The sequence below is a fragment of the Pungitius pungitius genome, chromosome 2 (assembly GCF_949316345.1).
Source record: "Pungitius pungitius chromosome 2, fPunPun2.1, whole genome shotgun sequence".
Taxonomy (NCBI): Eukaryota; Metazoa; Chordata; class Actinopteri; order Perciformes; family Gasterosteidae; genus Pungitius; species Pungitius pungitius.
Window position 1 is genome coordinate 15,273,726 of NC_084901.1, and position 27,141 is coordinate 15,300,866.

The 27,141-nt window shown below is 44.1% G+C and overlaps 1 protein-coding gene across 1 annotated transcript in view; it reads left to right on the top strand.

The window, feature by feature from the left end:
• Window positions 1-610: 610 nt before the first annotated feature.
• Window positions 611-27,141, top strand: part of rxfp1 (relaxin family peptide receptor 1) — a 30,878-nt gene continuing 4,347 nt past the window's right edge. The window contains 15 exon segments of the mRNA XM_062560479.1: window positions 611-906; window positions 4,023-4,160; window positions 13,892-13,975; window positions 15,250-15,355; window positions 17,194-17,265; window positions 18,778-18,849; window positions 20,599-20,670; window positions 20,830-20,901; window positions 20,996-21,064; window positions 21,186-21,257; window positions 21,405-21,476; window positions 22,515-22,586; window positions 22,981-23,052; window positions 23,522-23,593; window positions 24,819-25,054. Of these exon segments, the coding sequence (XP_062416463.1) occupies window positions 858-906; window positions 4,023-4,160; window positions 13,892-13,975; window positions 15,250-15,355; window positions 17,194-17,265; window positions 18,778-18,849; window positions 20,599-20,670; window positions 20,830-20,901; window positions 20,996-21,064; window positions 21,186-21,257; window positions 21,405-21,476; window positions 22,515-22,586; window positions 22,981-23,052; window positions 23,522-23,593; window positions 24,819-25,054 (1,330 nt within the window). The 5' untranslated portion in view covers window positions 611-857.

Consider the following 27,141-nt stretch of genomic DNA (forward strand, 5'->3'; position numbering starts at 1 on the left):
CACAGTGTCCTTTGGCACACTGGAGCCCAGGGTTCTGTCACTGGTGATGAATGTGTCTCTAAGGGAGGCCTTTGGCACTTTTTGAGCAGTGGGCACATTTGTGCATTTGCACATACAAAGGAATCTGGCTCGTGTAAGGAGTTCTTCTACCATTTGGAAACTTCACCAGCATGGTGTTTGGTCACGTTATTCTTAACCCTTTCATTGTTGCACCTTTAGAGGCCTGCATGTGTCAGTCCAGATGGACAATGTATTAGTGGAAGAAGTCTTTCATGCCAACCGATTCATAAAGAGTTTCGTGCATATAATGGAGAACTCTCCCAGGAAATCTTACCAGTGTTGTTTTATTCTATTTAGAAATAGAAACAAGTTAATGCATCCGGCCTCTTTTGCAAAACATCTGCAGGGTTGACCGTTTACAAAAAAGCATTCATGACGAATCTGCACAGCAGCGTGTCACCGCCAATTTGTTTCCTATAAATCCTCCATTTCCTCCCCCCTCCCCTCCCTTTTCTCTCACTCCCACCCCTCCGTGCGCTCGCTGCACCTGTGCTGTCGCCGCTGCTCGCGCGTCACGCCATGCCCGCTGATTCGTCGGACCTTCCTCCCAGTCGGACCGGGCGCAGACGGAGTTAAACCCTCTGCGAAGTGACCGCAGTGGTGGTCCAGTCGTCCCGCTCGCATCCTCTCCTGCCGCAGCAGCTGCCTCTGACCCGCGCGCCTCCATCCCACAAACTTTTATCCTTCCGATTTGTTTTTTTTACGCGCGGGTTTCCAGCGTTGGGCACGAGCGGCTCGCCACTGCTGCCTCGCCGCCAACAACCCTGGCGATCTGCGTGGGAACTTCGAGGGGGACCATGCACGTGCACGTGTACGTGGCCGTGGCGCTGCTCTGCGGGGTGTCGGGTGAGTGGCGCAACTTCTCCGGTTGACTCGTTTTGAAGCCTCAGTGAATCCCGGTCATCGCGCTGTCGTCAATGGTTGCGCAGATTGTGCAGAACAGTTGTTTGATGAAGAAGCATGCTTGCGACTCCAAATGAATCCGGAATGAATCTAAATTTAAGTGGAATAAATGTGGAGCAGAATCCGATCTTTGTGCTTTTTTGCCCCTCTCTCTTTCCACTGAGTGCTGTGGATTTGTTTGTTTTCTGTCTGTTTATTAAGCAGTTCATCCATCACCCTGTTACATTTCATAAGGTGAGCTGCATCAGTCGCGCTCCAGTGGTCCCGCTCGCATCCTTTTGTCAAGGACACTTACAGGTCCGTGTGAAGCCCACAGAACCAAAAGGTATCCGCACACTGAACTAGGACTGGCAGCAATTCTTTTTCTGGGTCAGAACGCCTCATAAATCATAAACAATCTCATCCCAATTGAGGAAATTTCTACCTTTTCTTCCATTTTTTGGGCAGGTGGGCGTGAAATTCTTCTTCTGTGTGACTGTGGACCAGTTTGCCTTCGTGCATTGAGGTTCAAGCTGCTGATGCGCTCAGGGTACCGTGAGGCTCTGGTGGGAGGGGAGGGGAGGGAGGGAGGGGGGGGGTCGAGACAGGAATCCGCTGCATGACGGCTTGCTTTCTAGCTGGAGCTGTGGAGAAAGGGAAAAAAAAGCAATGAATAAATCATAATGGGCCATCCCCTGTGCCCCCTTTAGGGAAAACGGTCCTTCCTACAGCAACCAATTAAGATTCTACCGTTTACATTGTGTCAGTCAACAGACGACAGGCAGCGCTCCAGCTTCCGCTGGGATCTCCTGGATCACGACCCACAGCCGGACCTGCCTTAAGGGGTAGCTTGGCGATGCGCCTGCCACGGTTCTGGTTGTGGTCCTTATCAGCTTCTGTTTGCCCGAGTCAGTTCATTGAATCTGCAGCAGGAGGCAGTGGATGAGTCCGAGTTATCCGAGAGGCCAGTCTGCCAAATCGCCGTTTCCCTTCCGTTGAGTGTGGAGCAGCAGCTGAGGAGTCGTGGTGCACAACACAGATGTCACCCAGAATAACCAACAAAATAAAATGACAGTATTGATGCACACCACATATACAGTGTTGACATGTAAGAACCACAAATACGCCGCTTCTTATTCCAATTCCCAAGCAAGACAGAGTATATTTACGGCGGCGTTTCAGTGAAACGAAAAGCCGAAAAAGTTTCCCCCACGGAAACAAGGAAGTGTTCTTCCATCCTGCATTTGATGAGATGTATCTGTCCCCCTAAACGGAACAAACTTCTTTCGTGTTCAGGTGCTTTCTTTAAAATGTAAATGAAGTGCTGTCTCAGGTGGACTCAATATGACCGTCTTGACCTTGCATCCAGTCAGAAGAACATTTCACTTTGAGTCTCTTGTACTTGAGCATGGAGAGCATAGTGTAGGAGCACTATATCACCAAAGACATTAAGACGGTATAGAGCGTGATAGGAATCCATTCAACATTTTATATTCTCTAATCCCAGATGCACCTGCTGTACGTTTTTTTCCGTTTGGAATACATTTTCTTTATCATGCTGAGAAGGAAGGTTAAATGCCAACTGCTGCACAGTGATCCGAGATATCTTTTTTTCCATTTCCACTGTCTGTGCAATCTGGCCATGAAACCTTCGGTCCCAGAATCGTGCAAAGGAAAGCCCAAGACCAGCCAAGTCACTCCCTCATCCCATCTGAAGCACTTTACATCAAACAGCTTAAAACCCGACTCACCAGCGGCTTTATTTCTGAGGCGGTCAAGTTGCAGACCATCCGCACATTGTAATGTCATGAGTTTCACGTGACTATCAGCTGGACATATCTCACGTTTGTTCTGCTTCGGTTAAAGATTTAAACCAGACTCGGTGTAGAATATTAACATTTTGATGAGTTCATTTAGAACTTGAGTGGCATGCAATGCGAACCGAAAAGTGAATTGTTCCTCTTCCAGTAATCACAATACATTGTTCATTTATTGCTTTGTATTATTATTATGCATTAATAACACTGACGGCTCAAGACGGACATAAACAGATTATAAAATGTATTTTTTGATTTAACGTGACTCTGAGCTGAGGTCAAAGCTATCGGATCTTAGTTCATAGATAGACGGCCTCTCGGGATCCAGCAGCAGGATTTAGCCTCCAAAGAGCTTTTATAGTTATCTTGCAAGACATTAAGAGTTCCATTTGAAGTTATTCAACCAGCAAACTCATCTGTGATGTCTAATTTATTTCCCAGAAAAATAATCCTAATATGTTCCCAGAGTAAATTCATAAAAATATGATTCAAAATTTGCAGAGTAAATTTTTAAAAAGCAGTGATGGCTTAAGACCTCTGAGACGTAATGACATCATCAATCAATGTGGATCAAGCTGTTGATAATGATGTGGATAATAAATTATATTCCCTTCTTAATTAGTTATTATTAGATAGATATTTTTAACTTTAGAGGCTTGTTGAGCCAGATGCACATTTCCCCTCACAATATTTTGATGCTGCTGCTTAACTGTTGATTAAAGAGGCTTTATCTGACATCCTGTGCAAACACATTGTACAGTAATGTGTACCCGGGCCGGGAGCCGCTCTCCCTCCGCGTGTTTTCATCTGAGCTTCTGTCTTTGGGATTAGACAAATGGACACTTACTGTAAGCTTCCTTTTTACGAGACGCAGAAACTCCTCCACAGTGCTTCCTAACACAAGACTCCAAGGTGAAATGCTCTTAGTCCGACTGTCAGCACTGCTCAGACCTGGTTCTGATTCTGCCATCGGTGGGGGGTGTGGGGGGGGGGGGGGGGGGGGGGGGGGGGGATGTGGGTCGCTCAGCGGTGGGCCAGTTGCTGCCGGACCTCCGCTGTGGGCCGACCTACTTTGTGTGTAATCTGACCAAGTGGCGCCGATGCAAAGTCAAATATTCCCACAGCCTGGTTTACTCGGCCATACAAGGTCACCGGTATTCAACTGGCAGTGTTCTGAAACCAGCAACTCTGATTCATGTCTCTGGAGGGCTCACGATGCTGCGTTCATAATCTCACTCTGGCCTTTTCTGCTTTTGTTTATAGCACTCAATGTCACGGAGGACACGGCGGCGTGCCCTCTTGGGTATTTCCCGTGTGGGAACCTGACCATGTGCCTCCCTCAACTCCTGCACTGCAATGGCATCGATGACTGCGGCAATCAAGCAGATGAGGAGAACTGTGGTAATTTTCACCGCTGCCGATCAAATACAATCCAATTCTGAGCTGGTAAATTACTGTACGTATTCATTTTGGTAACTTCTTTATTTGAACACGCAGAACGGTCATTAACCTTATATGAAATATAAAAAACAGCAAAAAGTGAGAAGAAATATGTCAAAATAAATATCCACAACCATATCAAGTCAAAATGTCTAAAAACGTTAACTACGTTAGTACAAAAAAAACTGAAATACGAAAACGTCTACGTGCACCGGCTACGTGAAGAGAAGCACAAAGCAGCTCGGAGATCAACGCCCAGGAAGTAAACCATCGTGGCAGCTTTTTGTTAACTTTCAAACCAAAAGGACCCCAAAGATGCCAGGTAACACTCGACAAGCACGCGACTGACTGCGTGACTGGGTTTACCTCAAAGAGGCGATAATCATTCGCCACTCCTGTGCCGAAAGAATAAAAGCCGCTCGCGAAACACCTGTCAAATTATAACCAACGAATTTCCTCAGACACCCAACCTTCGCCCTCGTGATCCTTTGTTTTCCGGTGCTTCGTGCAGTCTCTTCAAGGACTGAAAGCGTTTAATTACCGTTAATAGAAAGAGGGAAAAAACGCTGACAACGCGGCACACCATCATGAGACAAGTGTGTAAACAAAGGCCTTTGCCCCGGCAGCAGCAGACGGCGCCGCGCAGAGATGCTGCACAGCGGGGTCACGCACGCCTTTAATCACCCACCATTCAACAGGAACCTGCGGCATGAGCGCAGGGCGGCAAACGGTGTCCCCAGATTCCAAAAGAACAACGCGCGACCTCTGACCTTCACTGTTGATGTTGACGCATTACAACGAAACCGGCCTCTTCCGACACACCTATTTGCATTTTACTACGGGGGAGACATCTGTCCAGTAAACGAAGAAAAAGCAAAAAAAAAAGGAGAGAAAAAACACACACACACACACCAGATGTTTTACATACTCTTGCATTGATTTGTGATCCATTCTTATTTCGGTCTGCTGTTAATCCGTGTTCAAATCTACGCTCTTCTCTCTCTTGAGTTATGTAAGATCTGGCTTTCCCTTTTCCACCATCCACACCCACGCACGCTTAAGCAATTACTTTCTTCACCTACGGACTCGTACACGAAGAGATAAAAAATGCATATATATATACTTTTAACTGCATTTAATTTACAGCTTGAGTGATGATGGTGTTCTGGAAGCAGAGGACATGTGTTTCTTTGTGTTGAGCGCTGGAGTCTCGTATTGTCAAAAATGACGGGTAACCTTCCGAAGAGCTTCATCACAGTCGGACAAGTTCAATGAGATCCAAATCAATTCAGTGACTGTGAAGAACGCGTTGTCTTTGTGGAGCGTGCACGTGTTAAAGGTGAATAGGAATGTTTAGGAACGATCGAGTACAGCGAATGACGACTACTGGTGGCGTAAAATAGTTTCATACAGTGTGTGTGACGATGAAAAAAACAATAGAATTTCATCTACTTGATTGACTTGGAAAACCGTAGCTATTATCTGGGTCAAATCTAAATTGCTTTTGATAAAATAACTCATCTGATGGTTTGCCGCTGATTTAAACGCATCAGTAACGCCTGCTTTTGCTCCTGCTATGTGTGTGTGTGTGTGTGTGTGTGTGTGTGTGTGTGTGTGTCTGGCACTTCTCCGGCTGATCAACACCTGACAGCCAGGTGACCTGTTGTTTGTGCAGATACAGAGAGATGACAGATTTTACATAAAAATGCAAAGAAAAATGCTTGGTCTATAACTAGGTTTATATAAATAAACATGTGGTTTCTGTGAGAGGATAAATGAAGGCGATTCGTATCACATGACATCAGGTGGCAGAAGTTGTGCTTTATATTGCTGGTTGCTTTACCTGCTGCTCTTGTTTAGTTCCTCAGCTGCGTCCTATTATCTCGTCACTTATACCCCTTGCTGTTCACCACCAATTGGCCTGATTGTCTCAGTTCTTTGGAAAATAATGGTTATTTCCAGTTTTTTTTTTGCATTGCAGCCTGCTTCTGTTTGCCTTTTTTAGTGAGCACTCTGGGTTTGTTTGTGTATGCCCCCTTTTTTTTCTTTTTTCTTTTTAATGCAGCGTCGTTATTCTCCTGGGTGTCTGTTTTGTCTTCTGCGACTCAAAGCTCTCGGTATACTTTTGGATTTTTGCCCTTCGCTTCATTCTCGTGTGATCCTCAATGGAAGCGTTTGTCTGATCATCAGAGTCTGTGTGAGGGAACGTGTGTGTGTCCTCAGTCTGAATGAGTGTGGAGTGGGTGCACCTTCATCCGTGGGAGGGTGATAATGTCCTAGCTTTGATGAAAAGTATAAAACACCAGCAACAAAGTTTCAGTGAAAGAGATCATGGGGGGGAAAGTTGCGAATGGTGTAATACGTTCCGAGGGATCACTGATTGGATTAGGACTGGAAAAGTTTCATTCAAGAGACGTTTGTACTCAAAATGCAATGCAAATGGTTTCTAGAAGAAATGCTTTGCTCATGAAGTTAGATCTCCGGGACACCATAAAAAACAATTTTTCACGGTAGCAGGTGTGTGAATTTGGTGACATACTGTACACTGTGTTGTCTGTCTCGTGTAAAAAAAAAAAAAAAAGGCATTTATCTTTCTGGCAGATATGATTCTATTCCTGCTAACAGCATGTCTGGAACGTTCTTCCTCCTGTGTGCAAGCTTCCACTAACCGAAGTCCGTGTCCAGTTCCCGCTCCTTCAGAGCAGCCCGAGGCATTCACACCCAACACCCAACGTCCTGCTCAGGCGTCAAACCATTAGTGCAAATGGCTGTACATGTTCCTACAGACTTCGATGACCCCCCCTCTCTCTCTCTGGCTCTTTGCCGATTCCATTTTCGATAAAGAAAATCCCTTTTGGATTCCTCAACATCATCTTGATCAACAACGGCGTCCACCACAGCTGGTTTCCCCCCCTGAGGAACGTGTAGGAGAGCAGCTCGCTCCACACTCAAAGGCACTGCTGGTACGAGTGTTTTTCCCCCCCCCGTGTCTCTGAGGAGGCTTGTTAGGAAAGGCGAGCGAGGTGAAGGTGTGCAGTGAAGGCCTGCTGCTGCCACGGAGTAAACAAGTCATCAGCATGTGGTGCTTTTGGGAGAAAGGATGTCATTGTTTGTGAGCGCATCAGCTGCTCAGTGCGACGCCTGCATCCGAGCGGTCGGGGAAAAAGACTTGTTTTTATTTGTTTGAATCTTTTTTATATTCATGCGTTTCATATTTTTGAAATACAAAATATTTCTCATCCCCAAGAAGCTGATAACTCTGAGCCTCAGGGAACTCCCCCTGCTTGAAAATAGATGATAATGGAGTTTGAAGCCACGGGACTTTGCCCTTTCACGCTCCGGCTGCTGCGTCCCATTTGTTGCTTCAGATGTGCCGTTCCAGACGAGCTGTGCTGGGATCAGGCTCCGGAGAAATTTACACAATCCTGGTTTTGTTTGGCTTTCTTATCTCCGTCTCCACAAATGATCCACCGACCGAAAGTGATGCTTGTCGGCCCTTTTTCGTAGACGTGAACCTCGGGGGGAGATGGTTCCTCCATTCTGTGCTCTACAGTGTCGCCAATGCTCAGCTCCCCCCTGGAAGCCCAGAGGGAGGCCGTATCCGTTGTTACAGGATGCCTTACGTGTATCCCGGCGATCTACGCTGTGTCAAGGCTTTCCCCAAATGGCGTCCGTCAAGACAACGATTGGGGAAACGGATTTTAAAACATACGAAGCCTCCACTACATCGGCGTTTTTCTGAGCCTGTTTGTTTTCAAACAGTAGCTAAAACCTACTAAAAGGTTTCTGTTCCCCGCTGTTTTGTGCAATAACATTGGAGCAAGCATCCCAAGCGCTGAAAGAGGAGGTCGCCAGAATACGAAGACTAACCTGCACCCGGCTTTACTCTAAATGAGGGCTGTCGTGTAACCTGTAGCTCGTCCGACTCCCACCAGCAAGGTTCTTTTTCTTCTTTTTGATTCCACCGCTGCAGAAAATGACGACAGCAGACTGTCGAAAAATAAGCTGTCCTTCTTTTCCAATAAAGTGAAGCAAGTGGCACAAACTGTCTGAGCACTCTGGCAACATCTCCAGGAAATCCTTCAGGCTGGTTGAGGCTTTGTAGAAGAAGAAAAAAATCATATCCTCTATGAACGACATCCTATTTTCCAATACTTTAGTAACCGTACTTTTGTTACAACTACTACAGCACCCACTATTTCACAGTTACCTTTCAGTATGAACCTGCTGAAATAACATGGCAGTTATCTACCTTACTGTTGATAAATTGTTTTGGAAATATTCTCATACGATTAATTGTGTGTTTGTGCTCTTTATAATGAGGTATCTGATTCTACAAGAAATATTGCACAAGCCGCAAAACAAAATAATTGAAACATTCGAAATAACCGTGTGGGACCTTGCTTGAAAAAGTTATTATGTTTTTAGAAAGCATGAATTAATCACACAAACACTGACTGACAGCAGCGTGCGTTTAGATTTATAGTTTTTCTATTGTTATAATTGTCCTTCTCACCTCAGAATGAGAATCTTTTGCGTTTGCGTCACTTTAGAACGAGCACTTCCTCTTGCCCGAGTCGGCCGCCATTTTTCTACGGTAGCCCCGAACGGACAAACCAGAGGTGGGCTCTGGACGGGCCCAAAACGACCCCATTCTATTTTGGTGCTAAAGGGAAAGAGCATGTTTTTTCCAAAATGAGACCATTTCTCTGATAAAACGCATTCAGTCGGTTATCAGTGATTTAAAGTTGCTTCTTTACTAAAGTTCTGTTTGTAAGGAATGTGCCCTTTTTCAACTGTTTGTCACCTAAATTAATTTTGTTAACTAGCTTCATGCCTTTTTTGGTAAATTGCTGCTTTTCTTCGACCTTCACGTGGGGACAAGCACACGTTTGGATTTTCAAACTTTGTCTTGTAGCATGAAATTGACCATTTTGTTTCATATCAACTCCAGCAGAAACCCAGGAATGGATCAATTCAGGTACATTTCTGGATGAGGCTTTATGTGTGAAAGGGGATTAGGTGCAAAACCTCTTTAAGCTCTCGCTTTAAGTCAATCTTTGCAAACACCCGCTGTGTATTTGTTCCGAGCTCAACCCAAACCGCCGGTGGGTTCGGTTGGCTGCTGGGACTCTGGTCTTCACGGGTTAATCCTCTTAAAGAAGATCAGATTCGTTGACGAAATGGGGAAAGACGTACAGTCAAGTTTCTCATTTCAAGCCCATTGTGGTGTGGTGGTTATTTTAAAAATGAACATCAGAGACTTGAGGTGGATGAAGTGTTTTCTAAGAATTGATTCATTCAACCGTTTCAGCCCCCTTTGTAGCTTTAGCTACTTGCAGTGCATTCAGCTGCAGGTATGAAGATCTGCACCGAACAGAACACAGCGTGACCAAGCCAATTCCCTTCCAGCGGGGAGATTGGAAGTGCCTTGGCGATGGAAGATGAGGTGATGGAGAAGTGCGCCCACTCCCCCCCCCTCTCCCCCCCCCCCGGGCACGAAATAAGTTCTTCCATCCGTCTGAGCCTGGATCCTACAGAACGCCCCCCCCCCCCCCCCCCACGCATCCTGTGCAGCACGTCCCTGCCGACCGGCTTGTTCTGTTCCCTTAGACTCCCGGGCAGTTCCTGACCAGATGTCTGGGATGAAATCGAGTGGAGGATGTTGATGCTGATGTCTCGGTTGGGAGGCTCCCGAGGAGCCGTGTAGGTCACACCTCTTTGTTTGAGATCTTTTCCCTGTTGCCTTTTTGATGGATCTGAAGTGGGCTCATTTGAGTACATTCACAGCACAGGTGTCCCGGCCTGCAGAGGAGCGGGCAGCCTGCCTTCCGCCCTCGTGGAAGTCGTCCACAGATGGTGGAAAGGCTCTGGCTTGTTATCACAGCTGTGCGTTTTGCAGATTATTTTATTTATTATTAGTTATTATTTAGTTTGTTTCTTTGGGTTTGACCTCAAATGCATCACATTGTTCCCCTTATCTCTCCATTTAGAATCACTGCGCCCGCGTTTTAAATATTGGTTTTGTTGAGAAGTCTATTTAACTTATGTCTATCATCACAGGGATTAAATGAGTCACAAATGAATCTGCATTTTGAAGGCACAGTCGAAAGCGACCGTGAAATTCAGAAAATTTCACTTTCAGGGTTAATCAGAACATGGAATCGCCTTGATGGTTTCCTTTCCATCTAATTGCACTGTTGATGGAAAATAATGTAAACTAAATATGCTATTCCATCACATGCCGTGTCAGTGACTAATTGCCGAAATATAGATTTCCTCTGTGTGGTGTCTCAAGGCTTTTCATGAATGTAGATTACCTTGAGACCAACCGTTTTGAAGATTAATAAATGGTCTCCAAAAACAACCCCAAAAGATATGAAAAACTTTCTGCGTATTTTGTCTTTAGCTTTTTCCGAAGCAATTGATTTTTTTTTGGCTTCAGCCCTCCCCTCCAACGTGGATTCCTCCATCGTAGCTTAGCAACCGCATCGAAGCACAGCGGGTTTTGGAAACTTTCTGTACTTACTGCGCTCTATATTTTCAGCAAAGTGTATTGAGTGGATGGAAATTGCCTGCTCTAAACTAACCTGCAATCACCATCCTCATCATTTGTGGGTATCTGGTTTACGATTGCATTTAAACTCAAGTAGCACATAATTGCACAAAAAATACACACCAAACACAATTAGTGTTTTTTTTCCCCATTTAAAAAAAAGTCAATCCCGGATGATTAAGACTAGTGTTGGCAGCTATGTTGGGCTCTTAGTTAGTTCTGTTTCATTCAAGCCCCTTTGCAGGATCGCATTGCTCTCATATGATTAGTAAAGTCTGTAACCCTCGGGTCGTTGTCTTTATGTTCCAAGCCTGATGTGTTTTGTATCCTCTGCCTCTCCTGGAACCGACTGGATGTGTCTGCTGTCGTCTTCTATCTTAAAGCGTGAACGTTGTCCTTCACACCAGGAGGTGCAGATCCTCTCAGTCGCGTTGAGGGAGCAACGCAGCTCTCACATGGGAGCTTTAACGGCTCAATGAGATGAAGTCGCGGCTTACACAGGAATCCACGTGCGAACAACAACCCGCTGGGGATTAAATGCAACCCCTCTGGCGACGTCTTGTCTGATTTTAGTTCTTGTGAATACAACAGAATCCTCATGGACACTGATTTCTCATCTCATAACCTCGTCTGTGACGGAAGATGGGAGCAGATCCCGTTGGGACAGCGCGGTGGAATCTAGTTTTCAAGTTCAACGACCCCCGGATCCGTCTCGCATTAATGCAGCTTTTGATAAACTCAGAGTCAGTTGTAGGGAACGGAGAGAAATGTGAGTATTTATGCCAAGAGCGAGTTGTGAATACGAATCGAAGCAATGTTAATAAAGACGACAGCACTTAGTTTCCTTTGTTTATCCACGAGTGATGTATCAACACAATGTATTTCATCACCTTTTTCATACGTTGTTTATGTCTCCTGTGATACAGTTTGATCTTTATATACAACACTGGCTGCCTTTTGTATCAGTGCTGCTTTGGATTGCATCAGAAAACTAGTGGTTTTTTTGGGGGGGGGAGAATAACAAACGTTGCATCCGTCAGAACGAGTCAAACGGAATCCATGAAAATGACCTTTGGATGCAGCTTCTCATGAAGCGATCACTGTGGAAGTCAATAATAAGTCCACAGAACTATTTATCACATGATCGACACAGAACTCCTATTCAAAGGGAGATGTGCTTCAAAGGCTTCATCGGGAGTCCAATTGGCTGTGACAACATTAACTGAATCTTGTGAGATTAAAAACCGGAGGGAAGAGGGAAGAAGGGGTCGTCTTCCGCATCACTTCTAGATTCCTCTGAGGCTTCTGCTTTCAAAAAGGAACGATTTGAGCGTCGCGTGCAACGAACCCGGAGCAGCAAGAGCGAGATGCACAAACTCACCCACCTGTGTTTAATGCACCTTCTCACCCAACTAATATATAAAGGAGGTGATTTAATGTGCAATTACTGTCACCCACGTAAGATGCAATTTCAACATTGATGGAATACATTTTTTTTCAGTCTTTATTTGAAGTTGTTTAAGTTACATAATTTATTTCTCCTAAACTTAAACTTAACCAACCATGTGTGTTTCACAGTTTTGAGGTAAGTGATAAATTACACAACCATCCAACTATCCAAACCACACTTTCTGGCAATTCATTTTACAATTTCAAATTAAGAATATCAAAAAATTGTTGATCTTTATTGTATGTGCGTGGAAATGTGTGTCCTGAGGATCAAACATGCATCGCACACAGTGATGACCTACTTTGCTGAGCAGAATGGAAGGTGAATGAGAAAAGCCCGTCTACCTTAAGGCAGCTCGGTTCAGGTCTTTATCCTCCTGACTTAACCTTTTGTTAAGTTTATTGAGGTTTCTAAATACCACCCGAGGCTCAACCTCTTTCCAAATATGAAATGCCTTTCATTTTTGTGGTTTACAGCACTGTTTTTCCTCTTCACCCCCCTTAAGACGAATTGTAATAACTTTAGTGATCTTGCACCATTGTCAGTTTAAAACTGCAACGTTTATTGGTACTTTGCTTCATGGCCAAAGACTTTCAACATCACTTCACTGCACTTTGACCCAAAACAAGGCCTGAACCTGCTTTACAAAAGCACTTTAAAGGCGCTTTAAAGGTGCTTCAAGGCGTAAATGTTTGTCGTTGTATGTCCGAAGACAGTTGGTATGCGGATCATGTGGAGTCTCCATCACCTGTGTTCAAATCAATATAGTTATTTCACATGATTCCTTGGGTGATTTCTCTGAATTTCACCATTTGTAGAGAATCTGAATGTTTTATAAAACGGCTAGGAATCAATGAAGTACTGAATGATGAAATCATTGCTGTACACGTATTCAAAAACGAATTATTCATCCTTACAAAAGATATGGAGTGTTACAATTCCTCTTTATCCACAATGAAGAGCAATCTTCCGGCTTTGGTCATTTAAAAAAAAGTCAATTCATGTTGCTTAACTTCCCCCATCTATTTGTCCCAGAAGGCATTGCACACAGTTGTTGTGACGAGTGACAGACATATAGTATCGACATAAAATGAGAGAAGCCCGGCTCCTCTCGCAATAATTGACAGATAATAATAGAAATCACTTTGAGTTGATAATATCATTCATGACTTCTCATTTTTCAGCTGTTGGACGATTCGGGTCATTTTTTTCCATTCTTAAGATCTGACATCTACTGCATCACTATTACTGTTATTGCCTATCTGTTCCAAATGTGACAGGGCTAATGGGGGGAAAAGGCACCTGGGGAATTACACCCCAAGAAATACCAGTTGAATGACCTCCAGACAGCGTTTTAAGGCCCGCCGATAAGTTTCTGGTATTGAAACAAAATCAACAAAGGAACCAAATACCAAATACGTTTGGTGCCGCCATCACGGTGGGGAATTGTGAGGTAAACCCTTTGATGTACAGCAATGGCTTCCACCTGCATAGCTATCACAGTACAGGTCATCATTGTATTACATATGCCTGCAATCCTCACCAAGCAGCAGAACATGAACCCCGCCCTCGGGCAGCTGTGGGTAAGGTGAAGGTCATTCTATCACAAAGGTGGGAGGGAACCTCCGAACCCCCTTAAATGATACTTAATAAAATCGCTGCCCTTTGTCCTGTATTCTCTTCCAGGAGACAATAACGGGTGGCCCCATCTTTTCGACAAGTACTTTGGAATGCCCAGCTACAACGCGGGGACCAGGTCCAACGTCTGCTGTAAGTACCGGTGTTATCTACACCACGCGTATCCACGTTTGAACTGAAGATCGTTTCAGCCCGCAGTGCTTCGGCAGCGATATTAATGTCCTTGAGAGCCTTGTTTCTTTTTTGTTGGCGCTCACCGCTGTTTCATAGATCTGTTTCCTTTGAAAGGAACCCGTGGCGCCCGCCGCATAACGGCACACTGGTTAATGGTGAAAGATGATGTCATAATCACTCTGTCTGGTTTCCTTCAGGGTTTTTCCCTCATCGTGGAGCTTCAGATAAAAAGTATACGTAAATAAACTACATTTATTAATGCTACTGAACTCGATAAAAAAGAAACTATTTGAAGGACATTTTTAGTTTAACAAATATTTAATTTGTCTTTCATCCCTTAAAAGTTAATTGACTGTTTGATTAAGGTCCATTAAGGCTAATGCTAGTTTTGAGCATCTGGTTTTAAAGGAGGGGTGTATGTGAATGAATGAGCATACGTTTGTGTGAAATGTTACATTGGGGTCATGAAAATGTTATTTAAGAAGAAGTAAATAAAAGAATGGGGTTTCTAAACCGCGCGGCCTCTTAATCGTGGCTTTTGTTGAGCACGGATGAGTGAGAGCCGTTGTTCACTTACTTTAAATCCAAAGATTTGGAATGTTAGAGATATCCAACACAATCATTAAAAAACTATTACAAGGACCCGTTCTACGGTCAGCCTTTTACGCAGTTAATGTAGTTAAAAATGAAATGATAATGTTGATTGGATTTGGTGTGTTCCCTCAACGTGGATGCATCTCTGTGTGGAAGGGAACTTTCTAGCTGTGTTTTAATGGAGTGCAAATTGGGTTTATTTGAGAGTAGGCTCAGCCGGAGCAAAGAGTTTGCAACATTGTGTTTTATTCAACCAAGGTCTATCTATCAAAAATGTACCTGAACTTTTATAAATATAACAACACCTGCTCAGGTCATGCTGGTCTTATTATATTTATTTTTTTAGTAACCCGGAAAACATTCAGTCCGCTTGGAGTGTGAGACACGTATGGTCTAAAATGTCTCCTAGTTCCTGCAAATGAGAATGGCCTTGAGTATCAAAGGAAACAATAAAACCTACGTGATGTCAGAGACTGAAAACACGGTGGTTTCCTCTGTGTTCCTCCTCTAAGTCACACTTTGAGTTCTATCCCAAGTCTCGACTCTTTGGCAGCACATGGCCCGGTTGACTGAAGTGTCCTCTGATGACTCATAACCCCCCCTCACCCCCCCCCCCCCCCTCTCCTCCATCCCTCCAGTGCTGGGTGGGATCCCTGAGCTGTGCCAGTGCAGGGACCTGGAGCTGGACTGTGACGGCGCTCACCTTCTGGACATCCCGGCGGTGGCGATGAACGTTACCATGATGTGAGCCGGCTTTGAATCCTTTACTGCTCATCCCGTGACTCTGTGGCTCTGTGTGTGTGTGTGATGATTGGCAGGCGGGTCGGCCCCGTCCACGGCGTCCCTCTCAAAGCGTCTGCTTTGTCGAACGGACCCGGGATCGTTCGCTTTGTTTTTGGGCTGCAAACTGTTTTCACACGCTTCCTCCCTTCCTCCTGGAGCCTCGCTGCCAAAAAAAGTGTCCCAGCAGAACTGTGTCTCCCTCCGTGAGTTTTAGAGCGCAGCTGAAACCACAGCGACGGACGTTTAGGCGTCCACATGTTGTTTTAGGGCAAAGGTTCAGACTCCCACCAGCGTGTTTATTTGTTTATTCTGGTTCCGGTTGCCTGTGACCTTTTTGTGCAGGCGTTCACGGTGCCAAGAGGAAGACTTGTGACCCCCTTGACTTTTTGACAATTCACATATGTTTTGACATTTTTACTTTCTTCCGTCATGCACCAACCGCCAAGACAATTTCCATGTATGTCTAACATATTATGGCAATAAACGTTTGCTGATTCCTCATTCCTGATCCTCCTGATCCTCCTGATCCTAATTTTTATTATGTTTTTTTAATGGTAGTTAATGGATGAGTGCTGAGCCTTTTATAAAGTGGACTGGTCACTGATATTTTATTGAATAAAATACAACAGAAAGTATTTTTTTTTGTTCAGTTATGTTCCCAGACAGTTAAATATCTGCAGCAACGCTTTGGCCCACAGGCCCAGTTTGTTTGAGGTTTTCAGTTTTTAGTTTTATGCAAATGAGTTATTTTGAATCAGGAGGTTTGGCCCTGTTGTCTTTCGTTACTTGGACTCATTGACTGGGAAAAATCTTCACGGTGTTTTTTTCCAAAATGAGCTGATTCTCTCACAAGGATTCTTGTGTTGCTCATTTTCTGGTCAGAAAATGTCAGAAAACATCTTGTTTTTTTCATTAAATATTCCCAAGCCTATTAAGGAAAAGCTTAAAATCCTCACATCTAAAAAATAAACAGCTTTAGCACAGCAGGTGAGCGTGGAAAGAAACCATCGAGTGTAGCCAAAGGTCATAAAGGGCCACGTGGTTTAATCTCAACACCAGCGAGGAGACCAAACAAAGCCACAGGCTCCTGATGTAAAAGCACGTCAAGGGTGAAGGACTTTTAAAAAAGGCCTCTGAGGCTATTTACCAGGCAGACACGTTTGTTTTTGTTTGTTTACAAGCCCTCCTGTGGGTACTTTGAGTAACGCCACAGAAATTTCAGTCGTCCGTCAGTTGGCCCGAGAAACACAAGGCGAGAGAACGAAGGTGTTCACAGTAGGACAATCTTAAACATGCGTTTGACGGGTTGAGCCCTCAATCAGCCCTTTAATCCGTTAAAAGCTTTCCGATCAACAGATAAACCGACCGGTTCATCAGCCGAGTCACTTTAAGGTGATCAGATGGATTAAGAACACCTAGAGGGCATTTTTATAGACTTTCTGAAAATTCACTCTGGGTGTTTTTCATTTCTCTGCTGTGTTGTTTTGAGTTGTGAAATGATTTATATCTGACTGACTATTTTATTCAAAGGGGGTATCATTGCCTTATGGGGACATTATTATGCTCACTTCCAGGCACATTATTCTATTTTGGGTTCTGCTAGAAAATGTAAACATAGAAAATCAGAATAACATTGACAACCTGTCTTTGTGCCTTTTTGAAGCGTATAGATATTCTTAGTAGAATAGAGAACTTTAATCATCCAAACATGCATCAAGGGAATCACAACCTTTAAAATCTGAAGGAATGGGGCTGATCCCTTAAATTGTCCTAAACCTGAGCCTGTTTCTACCCTTCAGGTCCCTGCAGAGGAACCGTCTTCAGAAACTGAAAGCAAACGCATTCTTCAAGTACCAGAGCCTACAAAAACTGTGAGTGTATGGATTGCATACATATACTGTATATATATATACATATATATACGCTCCATGTGATTGATTATTGTTCTTATTCAGTAGTAATTGTCACACCGCGGTGAAATTGTCTGTTGTTTTACTCTGTGGGGCATTTTGTCTTGTCATTTACGGTTTTATTTTGAAATAATAACTCCTCTCGTTTCAGGTCACTTACCCTTCCTCATGTGTCACCAGTCTGATTGTCTTCCCTGATTCCTGATTGTGTCCACCTGTTCCCCATTTCCCCTCCATGTGTATTAATAGTCTGCGTCTCCCTTTGTCCTGTGCCAGTGTGTTCGTCATTACCCATGTGTTCTACCTCGTTCTGCCACGTCACAGGTTCCTTTTTGTTGTTATTCAGGATCTTCGATCGGCCCAGTGCCTTCACCTCCACGCAGGTTGTTTTTGGTTTTGCTTAAGTTTTGTATTCCTAGGTTAGATGCAACATTAATCTTTCATAGTTCTTTGTTTTTCCTCCGGAAGGAGTGATTTTGTTTTTGGGACGTTGCCTCCGTCTAAAAGAGTGCGTTTGTTATTTTGATAAGATTAAAAGTTTTTTGTTTTCCTCTATAAGGAGTGATTTTGTTTTTGAGACGTTGCCTCCGTCAATAGAGTGCGTTGGTTATTTTGATAAATTTAAAAGCCTTTTTGTTTTCCTCCTAGAGCGGAGTGATTTCGTTTTTTGATAGTTTTATAGCCACACTTCTTCCTGGTTTATTTTATCGGAAGAAGTGTGACCTAGGATAATTTCATAGCCCGCTTTAGACTCTGTCTGGAGGACCTTCGCTGCATAAATAAAGATCTCCGTTCCTACCTGAGAACCCTGCGCCTGCTTCCTATCTTCCTCCCGGGCGTGACAGTAATGACACAAGGGCCCACAGCATTAACTCACTGCAGCATAAGGCCTCCCTTATGAGAACCAGGAGCCGAGATGATGAGCCACCTTTTGAGTGACAGCAGACGAGTTCCACAACTTCAAGGCGCATGAAGCCAGTGAGGCCCGGTGGGAGCCGGCCTCACTGGCTTCACTAACTCCTCCTCCTCCTCCCCCCCCCCCCGTTGACTGCCGACTCGCGCCGTTTATCACCCGCACACAGTGGCGGCCGCTGTGGCCGCGAGACGATAAGCCCGATCCCCCCCCCCCCCCCCCCGCCGCGAAGCATCGGCGTCCCTTCGACTGTCGCCATTCAGTCAATGCTATGAATATTTGAGCGGATTGGAATATGCAACCATACGAATACAAAAGGACACAAACACCAGCTGTGAGGGAAGCTCCTGGTGTGCGCTGGGAGCAAGTCGTCGTTACGACCACGACAGCATCGGACACAAACTCATCTCTCCGTCAGCATCGTCTCCTTTTGTTTGATTCCTTTCTAAGGGTGTCTTTAATTAAACCAACACGATCAATGGTTTTTCACTGTTATTTTCCTATTTTTCATTTGGAATTCAAATGACTCACAAACCGTTGTGTGCTTTTTGTTGATATAGATATCTTCAGTACAACAGAATTCGAGATGTGAGTCCCGACGCATTCCGAGGGCTCTTTAACCTAACGAGACTGTAAGTGCCTTCTTTTGTCTCACACAGAGTCCTGTAGTAGTGTTACATGGTGCTGTGCGCTTTTTATAGCCTTTTGAACGTATTAAATGATACATTTGATGACGTCTTTATCAACATTTTTATGACATGCCATTGTGTGTGTCATGTGTGTGTCATGCATGTGTCATGCGTGTGTAATGTGTGTGTCATGCATGTGTCGTGCGTGTGTCATGTGTGTGTCATGCATGTGTCATGTGTGTGTCATGCATGTGTCATGTGTGTATCATGTGTGTGTCATGTGTGTGTCATGCATGTGGCATGTGTGTGTCATGCATGTGTCGTGAGTGTGTCATGCATGTGTCATGTGTGTATCATGTGTGTGTCATGTGTGTGTCATGCATGTGGCATGTGTGTGTCATGCATGTGCAGGCGTGTGTCATGTGTGTGTCATGCATGTGTCGTGCGTGTGTCATGCGTGTGTCATGTGTGTATCATGTGTGTGTCATGCATGTGTCGTGCGTGTGTCATGCATGTGTCATGTGTGTATCATGTGTGTGTCATGTGTGTATCATGTGTGTGTCTTGTGTGTGTCATGCATGTGGCATGTGTGTGTCATGCATGTGTCGTGCGTGTGTCATGTGTGTGTCATGCATGTGTCGTGCGTGTGTCATGCATGTGTCATGTGTGTATCATGCATGTGTCATGTGTGTGTCATGCATGTGTCATGTGTGTATCATGTGTGTGTCATGTGTGTGTCATGCATGTGGCATGTGTGTGTCAAGCATGTGGCATGTGTGTGTCATGCATGTGTCGTGCGTGTGTCATGTGTGTGTCATGCATGTGTCATGTGTGTGTCATGCATGTGTCATGTGTGTATCATGTGTGTGTCATCGATGTGTTCAGGGAAAGCAGGGAACGCCAATGCTGCTTTGTCGCCACGCCAACCGACTTTCCCCTGTCATGTGGTGATTCTTGTTGCTGGTTGAGAACCGGCCTCGTTCCTCAGCGTAGGGGGGGGTTAAAGTCTCCTTGATGCGCTCAGTGCGAGGGCCAGTGTGACGTCTGCTCTCACCAGCAAACTGCAAAGACAAGGCTGCAGCTACACAACACAAAGACGGGGGGAGGGTTGTTGAAAGTGTTGTATCTCAATGTACCAATATTTCATTTTACAGACACCCCCCCTCGGTGTCTTACCGCTGACAGCAGGTCATCCTTTGATTTCTTTCAGCCTCCGTTATTCCCACACAGCCCCCCCCCCCCCCCCCCGTCCCCCTCTGTGGCCCAGTTTTCTGAGGCCAACCAGAGGGGGGGGGGATTCAGATTTCAGAACCATCTGACCTGGTTGTATTGTGAGATAAGGAGGTTTTTCTTCTTCATCCTTGTTGTGATGTACTTTGACTCACTGCAACGTAGTCTTTCGTAAGCATGAAATGATTTGTGTATTATTGCTCCTGGATGTTTTTGGGTCCTATGTCACACACTGCGCCTCATTCATTCATTCTGTCCACGTACACTGATGCTTTCTTACGTTTGTGTGGTTCCTCGGAATTATCATGTGACTAGAAAGTGTTTAAAGATGGCGTGTCTGTGTGTAGAAGAGCATTAGCTTGAAATGTCGCTTGCAGACCCTCTTTATTGAAGTATATTTAGTAAGTATGATCTGTAGAATGTCATTTTGATACTTGAAAGTGTCTTTATGGGACTTATGCAATAAAATCCAAACAGTTATCCAACATGATAAGCAAACCAAACTGGTCTCTCCTCTCTTAGATATCTGAGCTTCAACAAGATAAGCGTCCTGATGCCGGGCGTCTTCCAGGACCTGCACAACCTGCAGTGGTTGTATGTATTATTTTTGTTGTATATTAAATATGCATGCATAGTATATTAGCATATTTTATTTTCCGTAAATATGAATTTGACAAATACAAGGGTTTACCTAAACTTTACCTAATGATGAGGTGGGTTATGTTCTCTTACACGTCCTTTTGTTTGTTGTAGGATTCTAGAAAATAACAATATCCATAAAATATCTTCCTTGACGTTCTCCGGACTGGACTCCCTGGTTTTACTGTGAGTTTCTCTGCGACACTCTTGTGCTGGTGGTGCTACGTGATGCCTTTTTGACGAGGTGCACATTGTCACACTGCCTCTCGCTGATTGACAGGGTTATGATGAACAACTCTTTAGCCAAGCTGGATGACATCTGTCGGGAAATGCCCATATTGAACTGGCTGTAAGTAGGATGCCGAAGATATCAACAGCCGACGCGTCATTTGAGCTCTTTGTGTGCGCGTGTTCTTCTTCACGGGTTTGATTCTTCCTGTCTGTGCGCATTTCATAACACGATCTTTCAGGGATTTGGAGGGAAATCTGATTGAAACCATCGGAAATATCTCATTCTGCTCCTGCAGTATGCTGACAGTTCTGTAAGTATATATTCACATAACTGACTTCTTTTTATTTTTTTTGCAAGATGTCACAGAATTCCTCAAAATGTGGTGAGCGTGTGAGTGGGACCAATGCTCGGTTGTGAATAAATATACGATGGCATTTTATGTATTGCTCTCCTTCAGGGTCTTACAGCAGAACAGGATCAGCCATATACACGAGCAGGCGTTCTCAATCCTACAAAAGCTCGGAGAATTGTGAGTTGATTTTGCTTTCATCGCACAAAGAAATGTCCCTAATATCAGGATTATGTGAAGAAGAAGCTGACGTGGTGCGATTTAAATGCGAGTCATGCTAAAGATGTGCGTAAGGACATTAAGTGCAGCATGGAGGCCTTTGGAGTGACCTATACTGTAGGTCACTATGAGTTATAATTCATACTTTATTTCCAACCCGTGTTTGTAAAGTGACCCTTAAGATGCAGTAACTTTCCCGGCCAAACAGTACAAACATGAAACGCAAACGACACCATTTAAGAACACACAATTCCCCCAGAAAAGGTCTCTCAAAATCCACGGGTTGGCTTTCCAAGAAATGCCTTTTTGTCCACCGACTCCACACGATGAATTCTGCTGGTTATGAAGTTCGAAGTTGATAATCTTCTCCATTAAATGGCTTTGTTACATTTGTGGAAATTCTCATTACGTTGCGACAAAATGAATTAACGGAAATGCTCTGAAATCTGGTCTCTGTGGCGGATGCAGGGACCTAATCAGCACATCCTTTGACAATATTCCCTTTTCCTTTTGCCAAAATTGACAAGAAGAAAAAAAAACTGCACCAACATGTAACCGGCTGCGGAATATGTAAGTGATTATAATACGTTATGGAGCAGCGTTTACTGCGGGAGTGGCGTTTCCAGTGTCACACGGGTTGGTGTTGGTGACACATACCAGTACTCGATACCAGTTTACAATCATAGTAGTAAAGTAAAACTTAGTAGAAGAGTAGAAGCAGCTTTGAGGTCTGCGTCTCAGCCTGCGAACGATCTAGTGGAGACGACACAGACATAACTTCTGCATCAAGGTCCAAGTTCTGCATCTCAGGCTCCAAAAATGATGAGGTATTCAGACGCAGTGTGCACGAAGGCTTCTTCGAGGTCTCCGTTGAGGCGACACGCGCCCCCGGTTACACACCAAGAACTACTGTGACTAAGACCAAACATAATTCATAACAGTTTGATTCTTTTATAAGATCGGTGGACGCAGCAGTCAGTGTGTGTTTTTTGTTCACAGGGATCTATCCAGCAACAGACTGGTGGCTATCCCGCCCAATCTCTTTGTCTTACTGGGGGATTTGCTCCAACTGTGAGTAATGTTTACACCGTTCCCCCCTGTGATGAGCATGAACGTGCACGAGCGTTGCTATCCGATAAATAGTAAGCGTGGATTTCACAACATCAGCCACCATCTGAGCAGTAGGATCTTCTGTTCTTCATCGGCTGTAATGTAAGATGCAGTGAAGATAAACAGTATGACTTTAGTTCATTCTATAATAAGGCGCATGCTGTAGTTTTCTTTGTGTGCGTCCTAAACTCAATGCAGGAACGCGTAACTATTTAGAGATGTATCTACTGGTGATATATGGTGATACATTTAAGCTGTAGGAATCTCAACATTGTGGAGGGTGAATAATAAGAGGACACATCTTCAAGATATGCATGTGCATGGAGTGATCTAATCGCTGGTTTCTTGTCTTCAGAAATATATCCTACAACCCCATCGTGGAGCTCCAAGTGGACCACTTTGACAAGTTGCACAAACTTAAGTCTCTGTAAGTATATGCTGTCACGCGCTGCATGACTCCTACGGCTAATTTAAGGCTAGGCCACTGCCTCTGTACCCCCCCGAGCGAGGAAGCGAAGGCGCCTGTCATCGCTTGATGAATGCATGTGCTTGGGTTCTGTTTGTGCGAGTGTGAGTAATGTACGTCAGGCCTGTGTGTGTGTGTGTGTGTGTGTGTGTGTGTAATGCTGTGCATTATCAAACAAACTAACGTTATTATTTCAAACAAGGCCCATTTGTTTTCATGGGTCACACCATTGGCTGAATGATGGCTCTTTGTTGTCATTTGGATACATGCGCTCTTTCTTCTTGTGACACAAGCATCGCAATCCTCATCATCAATTAATAGAAAAAACATGAACCTTTTTTTCAATCAGTCCCTACGAGACACAATCGTGTTTTTTTAATGTGTCTTTGTTTATGTTCTCATTCAATCAATTTGTCTTTACATTCTCAAGGAGCATAGAAGGGATTGAAATTGAAAACATACAGCGCAGGATGTTCGAACCCCTCCAATACCTGACTCATATGTAAGTATGTCGTTGTGGTCCATGTTGGTACTGTTGATCCCCGTCTTCGGGTCACGTTGACTGGAGGCCTTTCACATGTATTTCCAGTGTTGGGTGCACAGCGAGAGGCGAGTTTGGTGTAATCCGTCTTCTCTCGGGGTAAAGCAGCCGTAGAACGGATGCAACAGCGTGGAAGAAATCATCAAGCTTTATTCTGTTAAATTCAAGTTCCAGAAAATCTAGAATTATTTCAATCGATGTATTTTGTATAGACAGTCCTCGCAGGATCGACAGGCGTGCAATAAGTGTCATGTGCCTAGAATGAACCGGTCCAGATGCTGTTCCACGGAAGCCTGCGAGGCGAGAAAGCAGTAATACTCTGGGGGGGGGGGAGGCAGTGATGCTAATGGGACATTTAATCACACACAAGGGGACAGCAAGAGAGATTCTCAGCAGGAAAAAACAAGGTCCAGATATTACCATCAATGTAGTGTATCTTAATGAGGCGGCGGTCTGTCCAGTCGTGCAGATTGTGTGCTTTTGTCTCTGAAATGTTAGCCTCTCGCTCAACACAATGGGAGTTAATGGATAATCTTTTGTGCTACTCTCAGCAACATATATATATATATATATATATATATATATATATATATATATATATATATATATATATTATATTCATCTTTTCCAAAGTAAACCTCCCCTTTTCTGGCATACTGTGCTAATCCACCCGTGAGGTTCTGACCGGTTGTTGTTATTGTGCAGGTTTTGCATTTCTTAAAACAAGGCCCAGGGGATGGCAGCTTCAATCCGCTGGTCAAAAGCGTTTTACAATCTTTCATTTTCCCCGGTTAATAAACCCCGCTCACCTCGGTGCTCCCTAAGCTTTCTTTCCGAGTTGCCACGGTAACCTGCAGTTTGACATTAGCGCGTTAACTTTTTTTAACCTGTGCCGACATCTCAAAGAAATGGGCACATATAAGCCTTAAAAGAAAAGAAAAAAAAGCAATTTCAATCCAAATAAGCTTTTGATTGAGTACAGGCCTCAAGCCCCGAGCTACTTAGATTTTGATAAAGAATCAAATTCCCACTCAAAAGCGCCCAAACCTTACTCTCTTGTTTTCTGCTGCTGTTTCTGCTTTTTGTCCGTGTAAATAGAGCACTCGCAGCACGCGAGACCGTGGCCTTGGACGCACTTCTCACTTAACTTCACACTATTTCTGCTTGTCTGTTTTTCAATGCCAAGCTACTTCAAGAAATTCCAGTACTGCGGCTACGCGCCTCACGTGCGCAGCTGCAAACCCAACACGGACGGCATCTCGTCCTTCGAAGACCTGCTGGCCAACATCGTGCTGAGGGTCTTCGTGTGGGTGGTCTCCGCCACCACCTGCTTCGGCAACGTCTTCGTCATCTGCATGCGCTCGTACATCCGGTCGGAGAACAAGCTCCACGCCATGTGCATCATCTGAGTCGCAGCGCCGTGTCCCCAAGAAAGGGGGGGGGGGGGTAGCGTTTTACCCGCGTGGGAGCGTGCACCGCTGGTTTATCTCACGGCCAACCGCGCACCCCGACCAAACACCCCCCCCCCTCACCCCCACCACCACCTCCTTCCTGTGAGGCTGGCCCATGCAAATGCTCCCAATCTCGGGATCTTGCACGTTAATAGGCTGCAGTTGCTCATGCGAGAGTCATAAGTAATGCGTTTTCCTTCCCCTCTTGGCCTGCGTGCTCTGGATTTACATGCAGAATGGCTCCCGTAGTGTTATTATTATGTCACGTTGGGGAAATTGAATTCACAACATATTTTATTTAAGTGAGTATGCTGTTTTTAAAGAGAAAATTTAAAGCGGCGGAATATGAAGGCGCGGAATGGATTGAAACAGGCCCTATAAACCAGCCGGTGTACATTGACTGAATGGTTATCAGTCCCAAGAGGGAATATCTGTCCACTGCAGGAGTAACTGAACGGAGAGAGAAAGCATGGAGGCACAGAATATATCAGAGTTAAATGTCCCAAAAACAAATATTAAGGACCCCCATATGGACATATCCTTGAGACCAAAGAACTACAAATATACAAAGCACTATTTCTGTGTTACAGCCGACATCAGCCCTCTTTGTTCTAAATCCGTACTGACAGCAAAGCGGAGGAGGGCCGTTGTTATTCGTTGTCTTACATTGGGGCTCAACTTGACTGAAACATCAACCTTTATTTTGGATCCAAAATAAAGGAACTAAACCAAGGTTGTTGAAAAAATGGTTGAAAAACCATTGAAAAGGGTTCTATAAAGAACTATTATTTCTTCAGGTTCTTCAAAGAACCATGAATGGTGCTCTAAAGAACCATTGATATGAAAAATTTAGAATATAAAGAAAACATGATATGAAAGGTTCTTTGTGGAACCAAAAATGGTCCCCCTAAGAACCACTTTTGGTTCCATTTGCAACCTTTATTTTCTGTGTGGGACTGTGTTCCACGCTCTAATTCTGGTGGCTGAGATCCAGACCAAAACAGAGCAGAAGGTAATTAACACAAACAAAATGTGCACACTAGGATTACGTGTCTCTGCAGGCACGATGTGACGGAGTGTCGCTTTAATCTAGTATCAAAGGAAAGGAACAAGTGGAAGTTCAGTTTATTTTATTAATATGAAATAAACAGATGCTAAGTCTGTCAGCTTTATTCGGGGGTTTTTCATATGAGAGTCTACTGAATGTATATGTCACAAATATATGATTAATATCAATTATAAAAGGGCTCCACAGCGAGAAAAAACATCAAATGATGAAAGCAATGCGGCGCTTGGAGTTATTTGACGTCCTTTGATTATGAAACCTTTCCATATCAAAAGAACAATTATCAGGAGGTATTAGGTCATGGATTTACCATTTTGATTATTAAAAGTAAAGTTAGTTTGGAGTAAAAGAAAAATCACATCTGGTACTCGGATTTATATACTTTTTTGGGGATATTTTTGACTTGGACTCAATGTAGACCCTTATGGCTCCTCCGTGCATCTGTGAAGATTTAATGCAAACAGCATATGCATGAAAGCAGAAATGTGCATATGCATTTGATACACTTGATGTACCGTACTAAGCGTTATATAAGCTGTATTCCTTGATGGCATATAATTATGCACATGTGATTACTGCCTAGTCCACATTTATCCATAAATGTCCATTTATAATTCTGTCAACAGCTATTATCCAAGGGAGTTTGGCTAAGTTACTTGTGTGGTCATACATGATATTTATTCACATCATCATTTGGGGTTCATTCATTTCCTCGGCTGCATCTTATCATCCTCATCTGAAATGTTGGAATAACGATCATATCTATTCACTTTGTTATTTAAGATTTGTTTGGCATTGGTCCAAATACAATGGAGCCCTAACTGTGGTTGTCTTTGCCTCGTTGCTATATATCTTTGGAGGTAAATATTCGCACAACAATAGGTTGCAATCTCTCCTACACGCCCATCATTTATACATCCGACCCCAGCGTATGTTGTACACATGAAAGGCCTTCTAGATTTAATTTTCTTCACAACAAAGCATGATGCTCT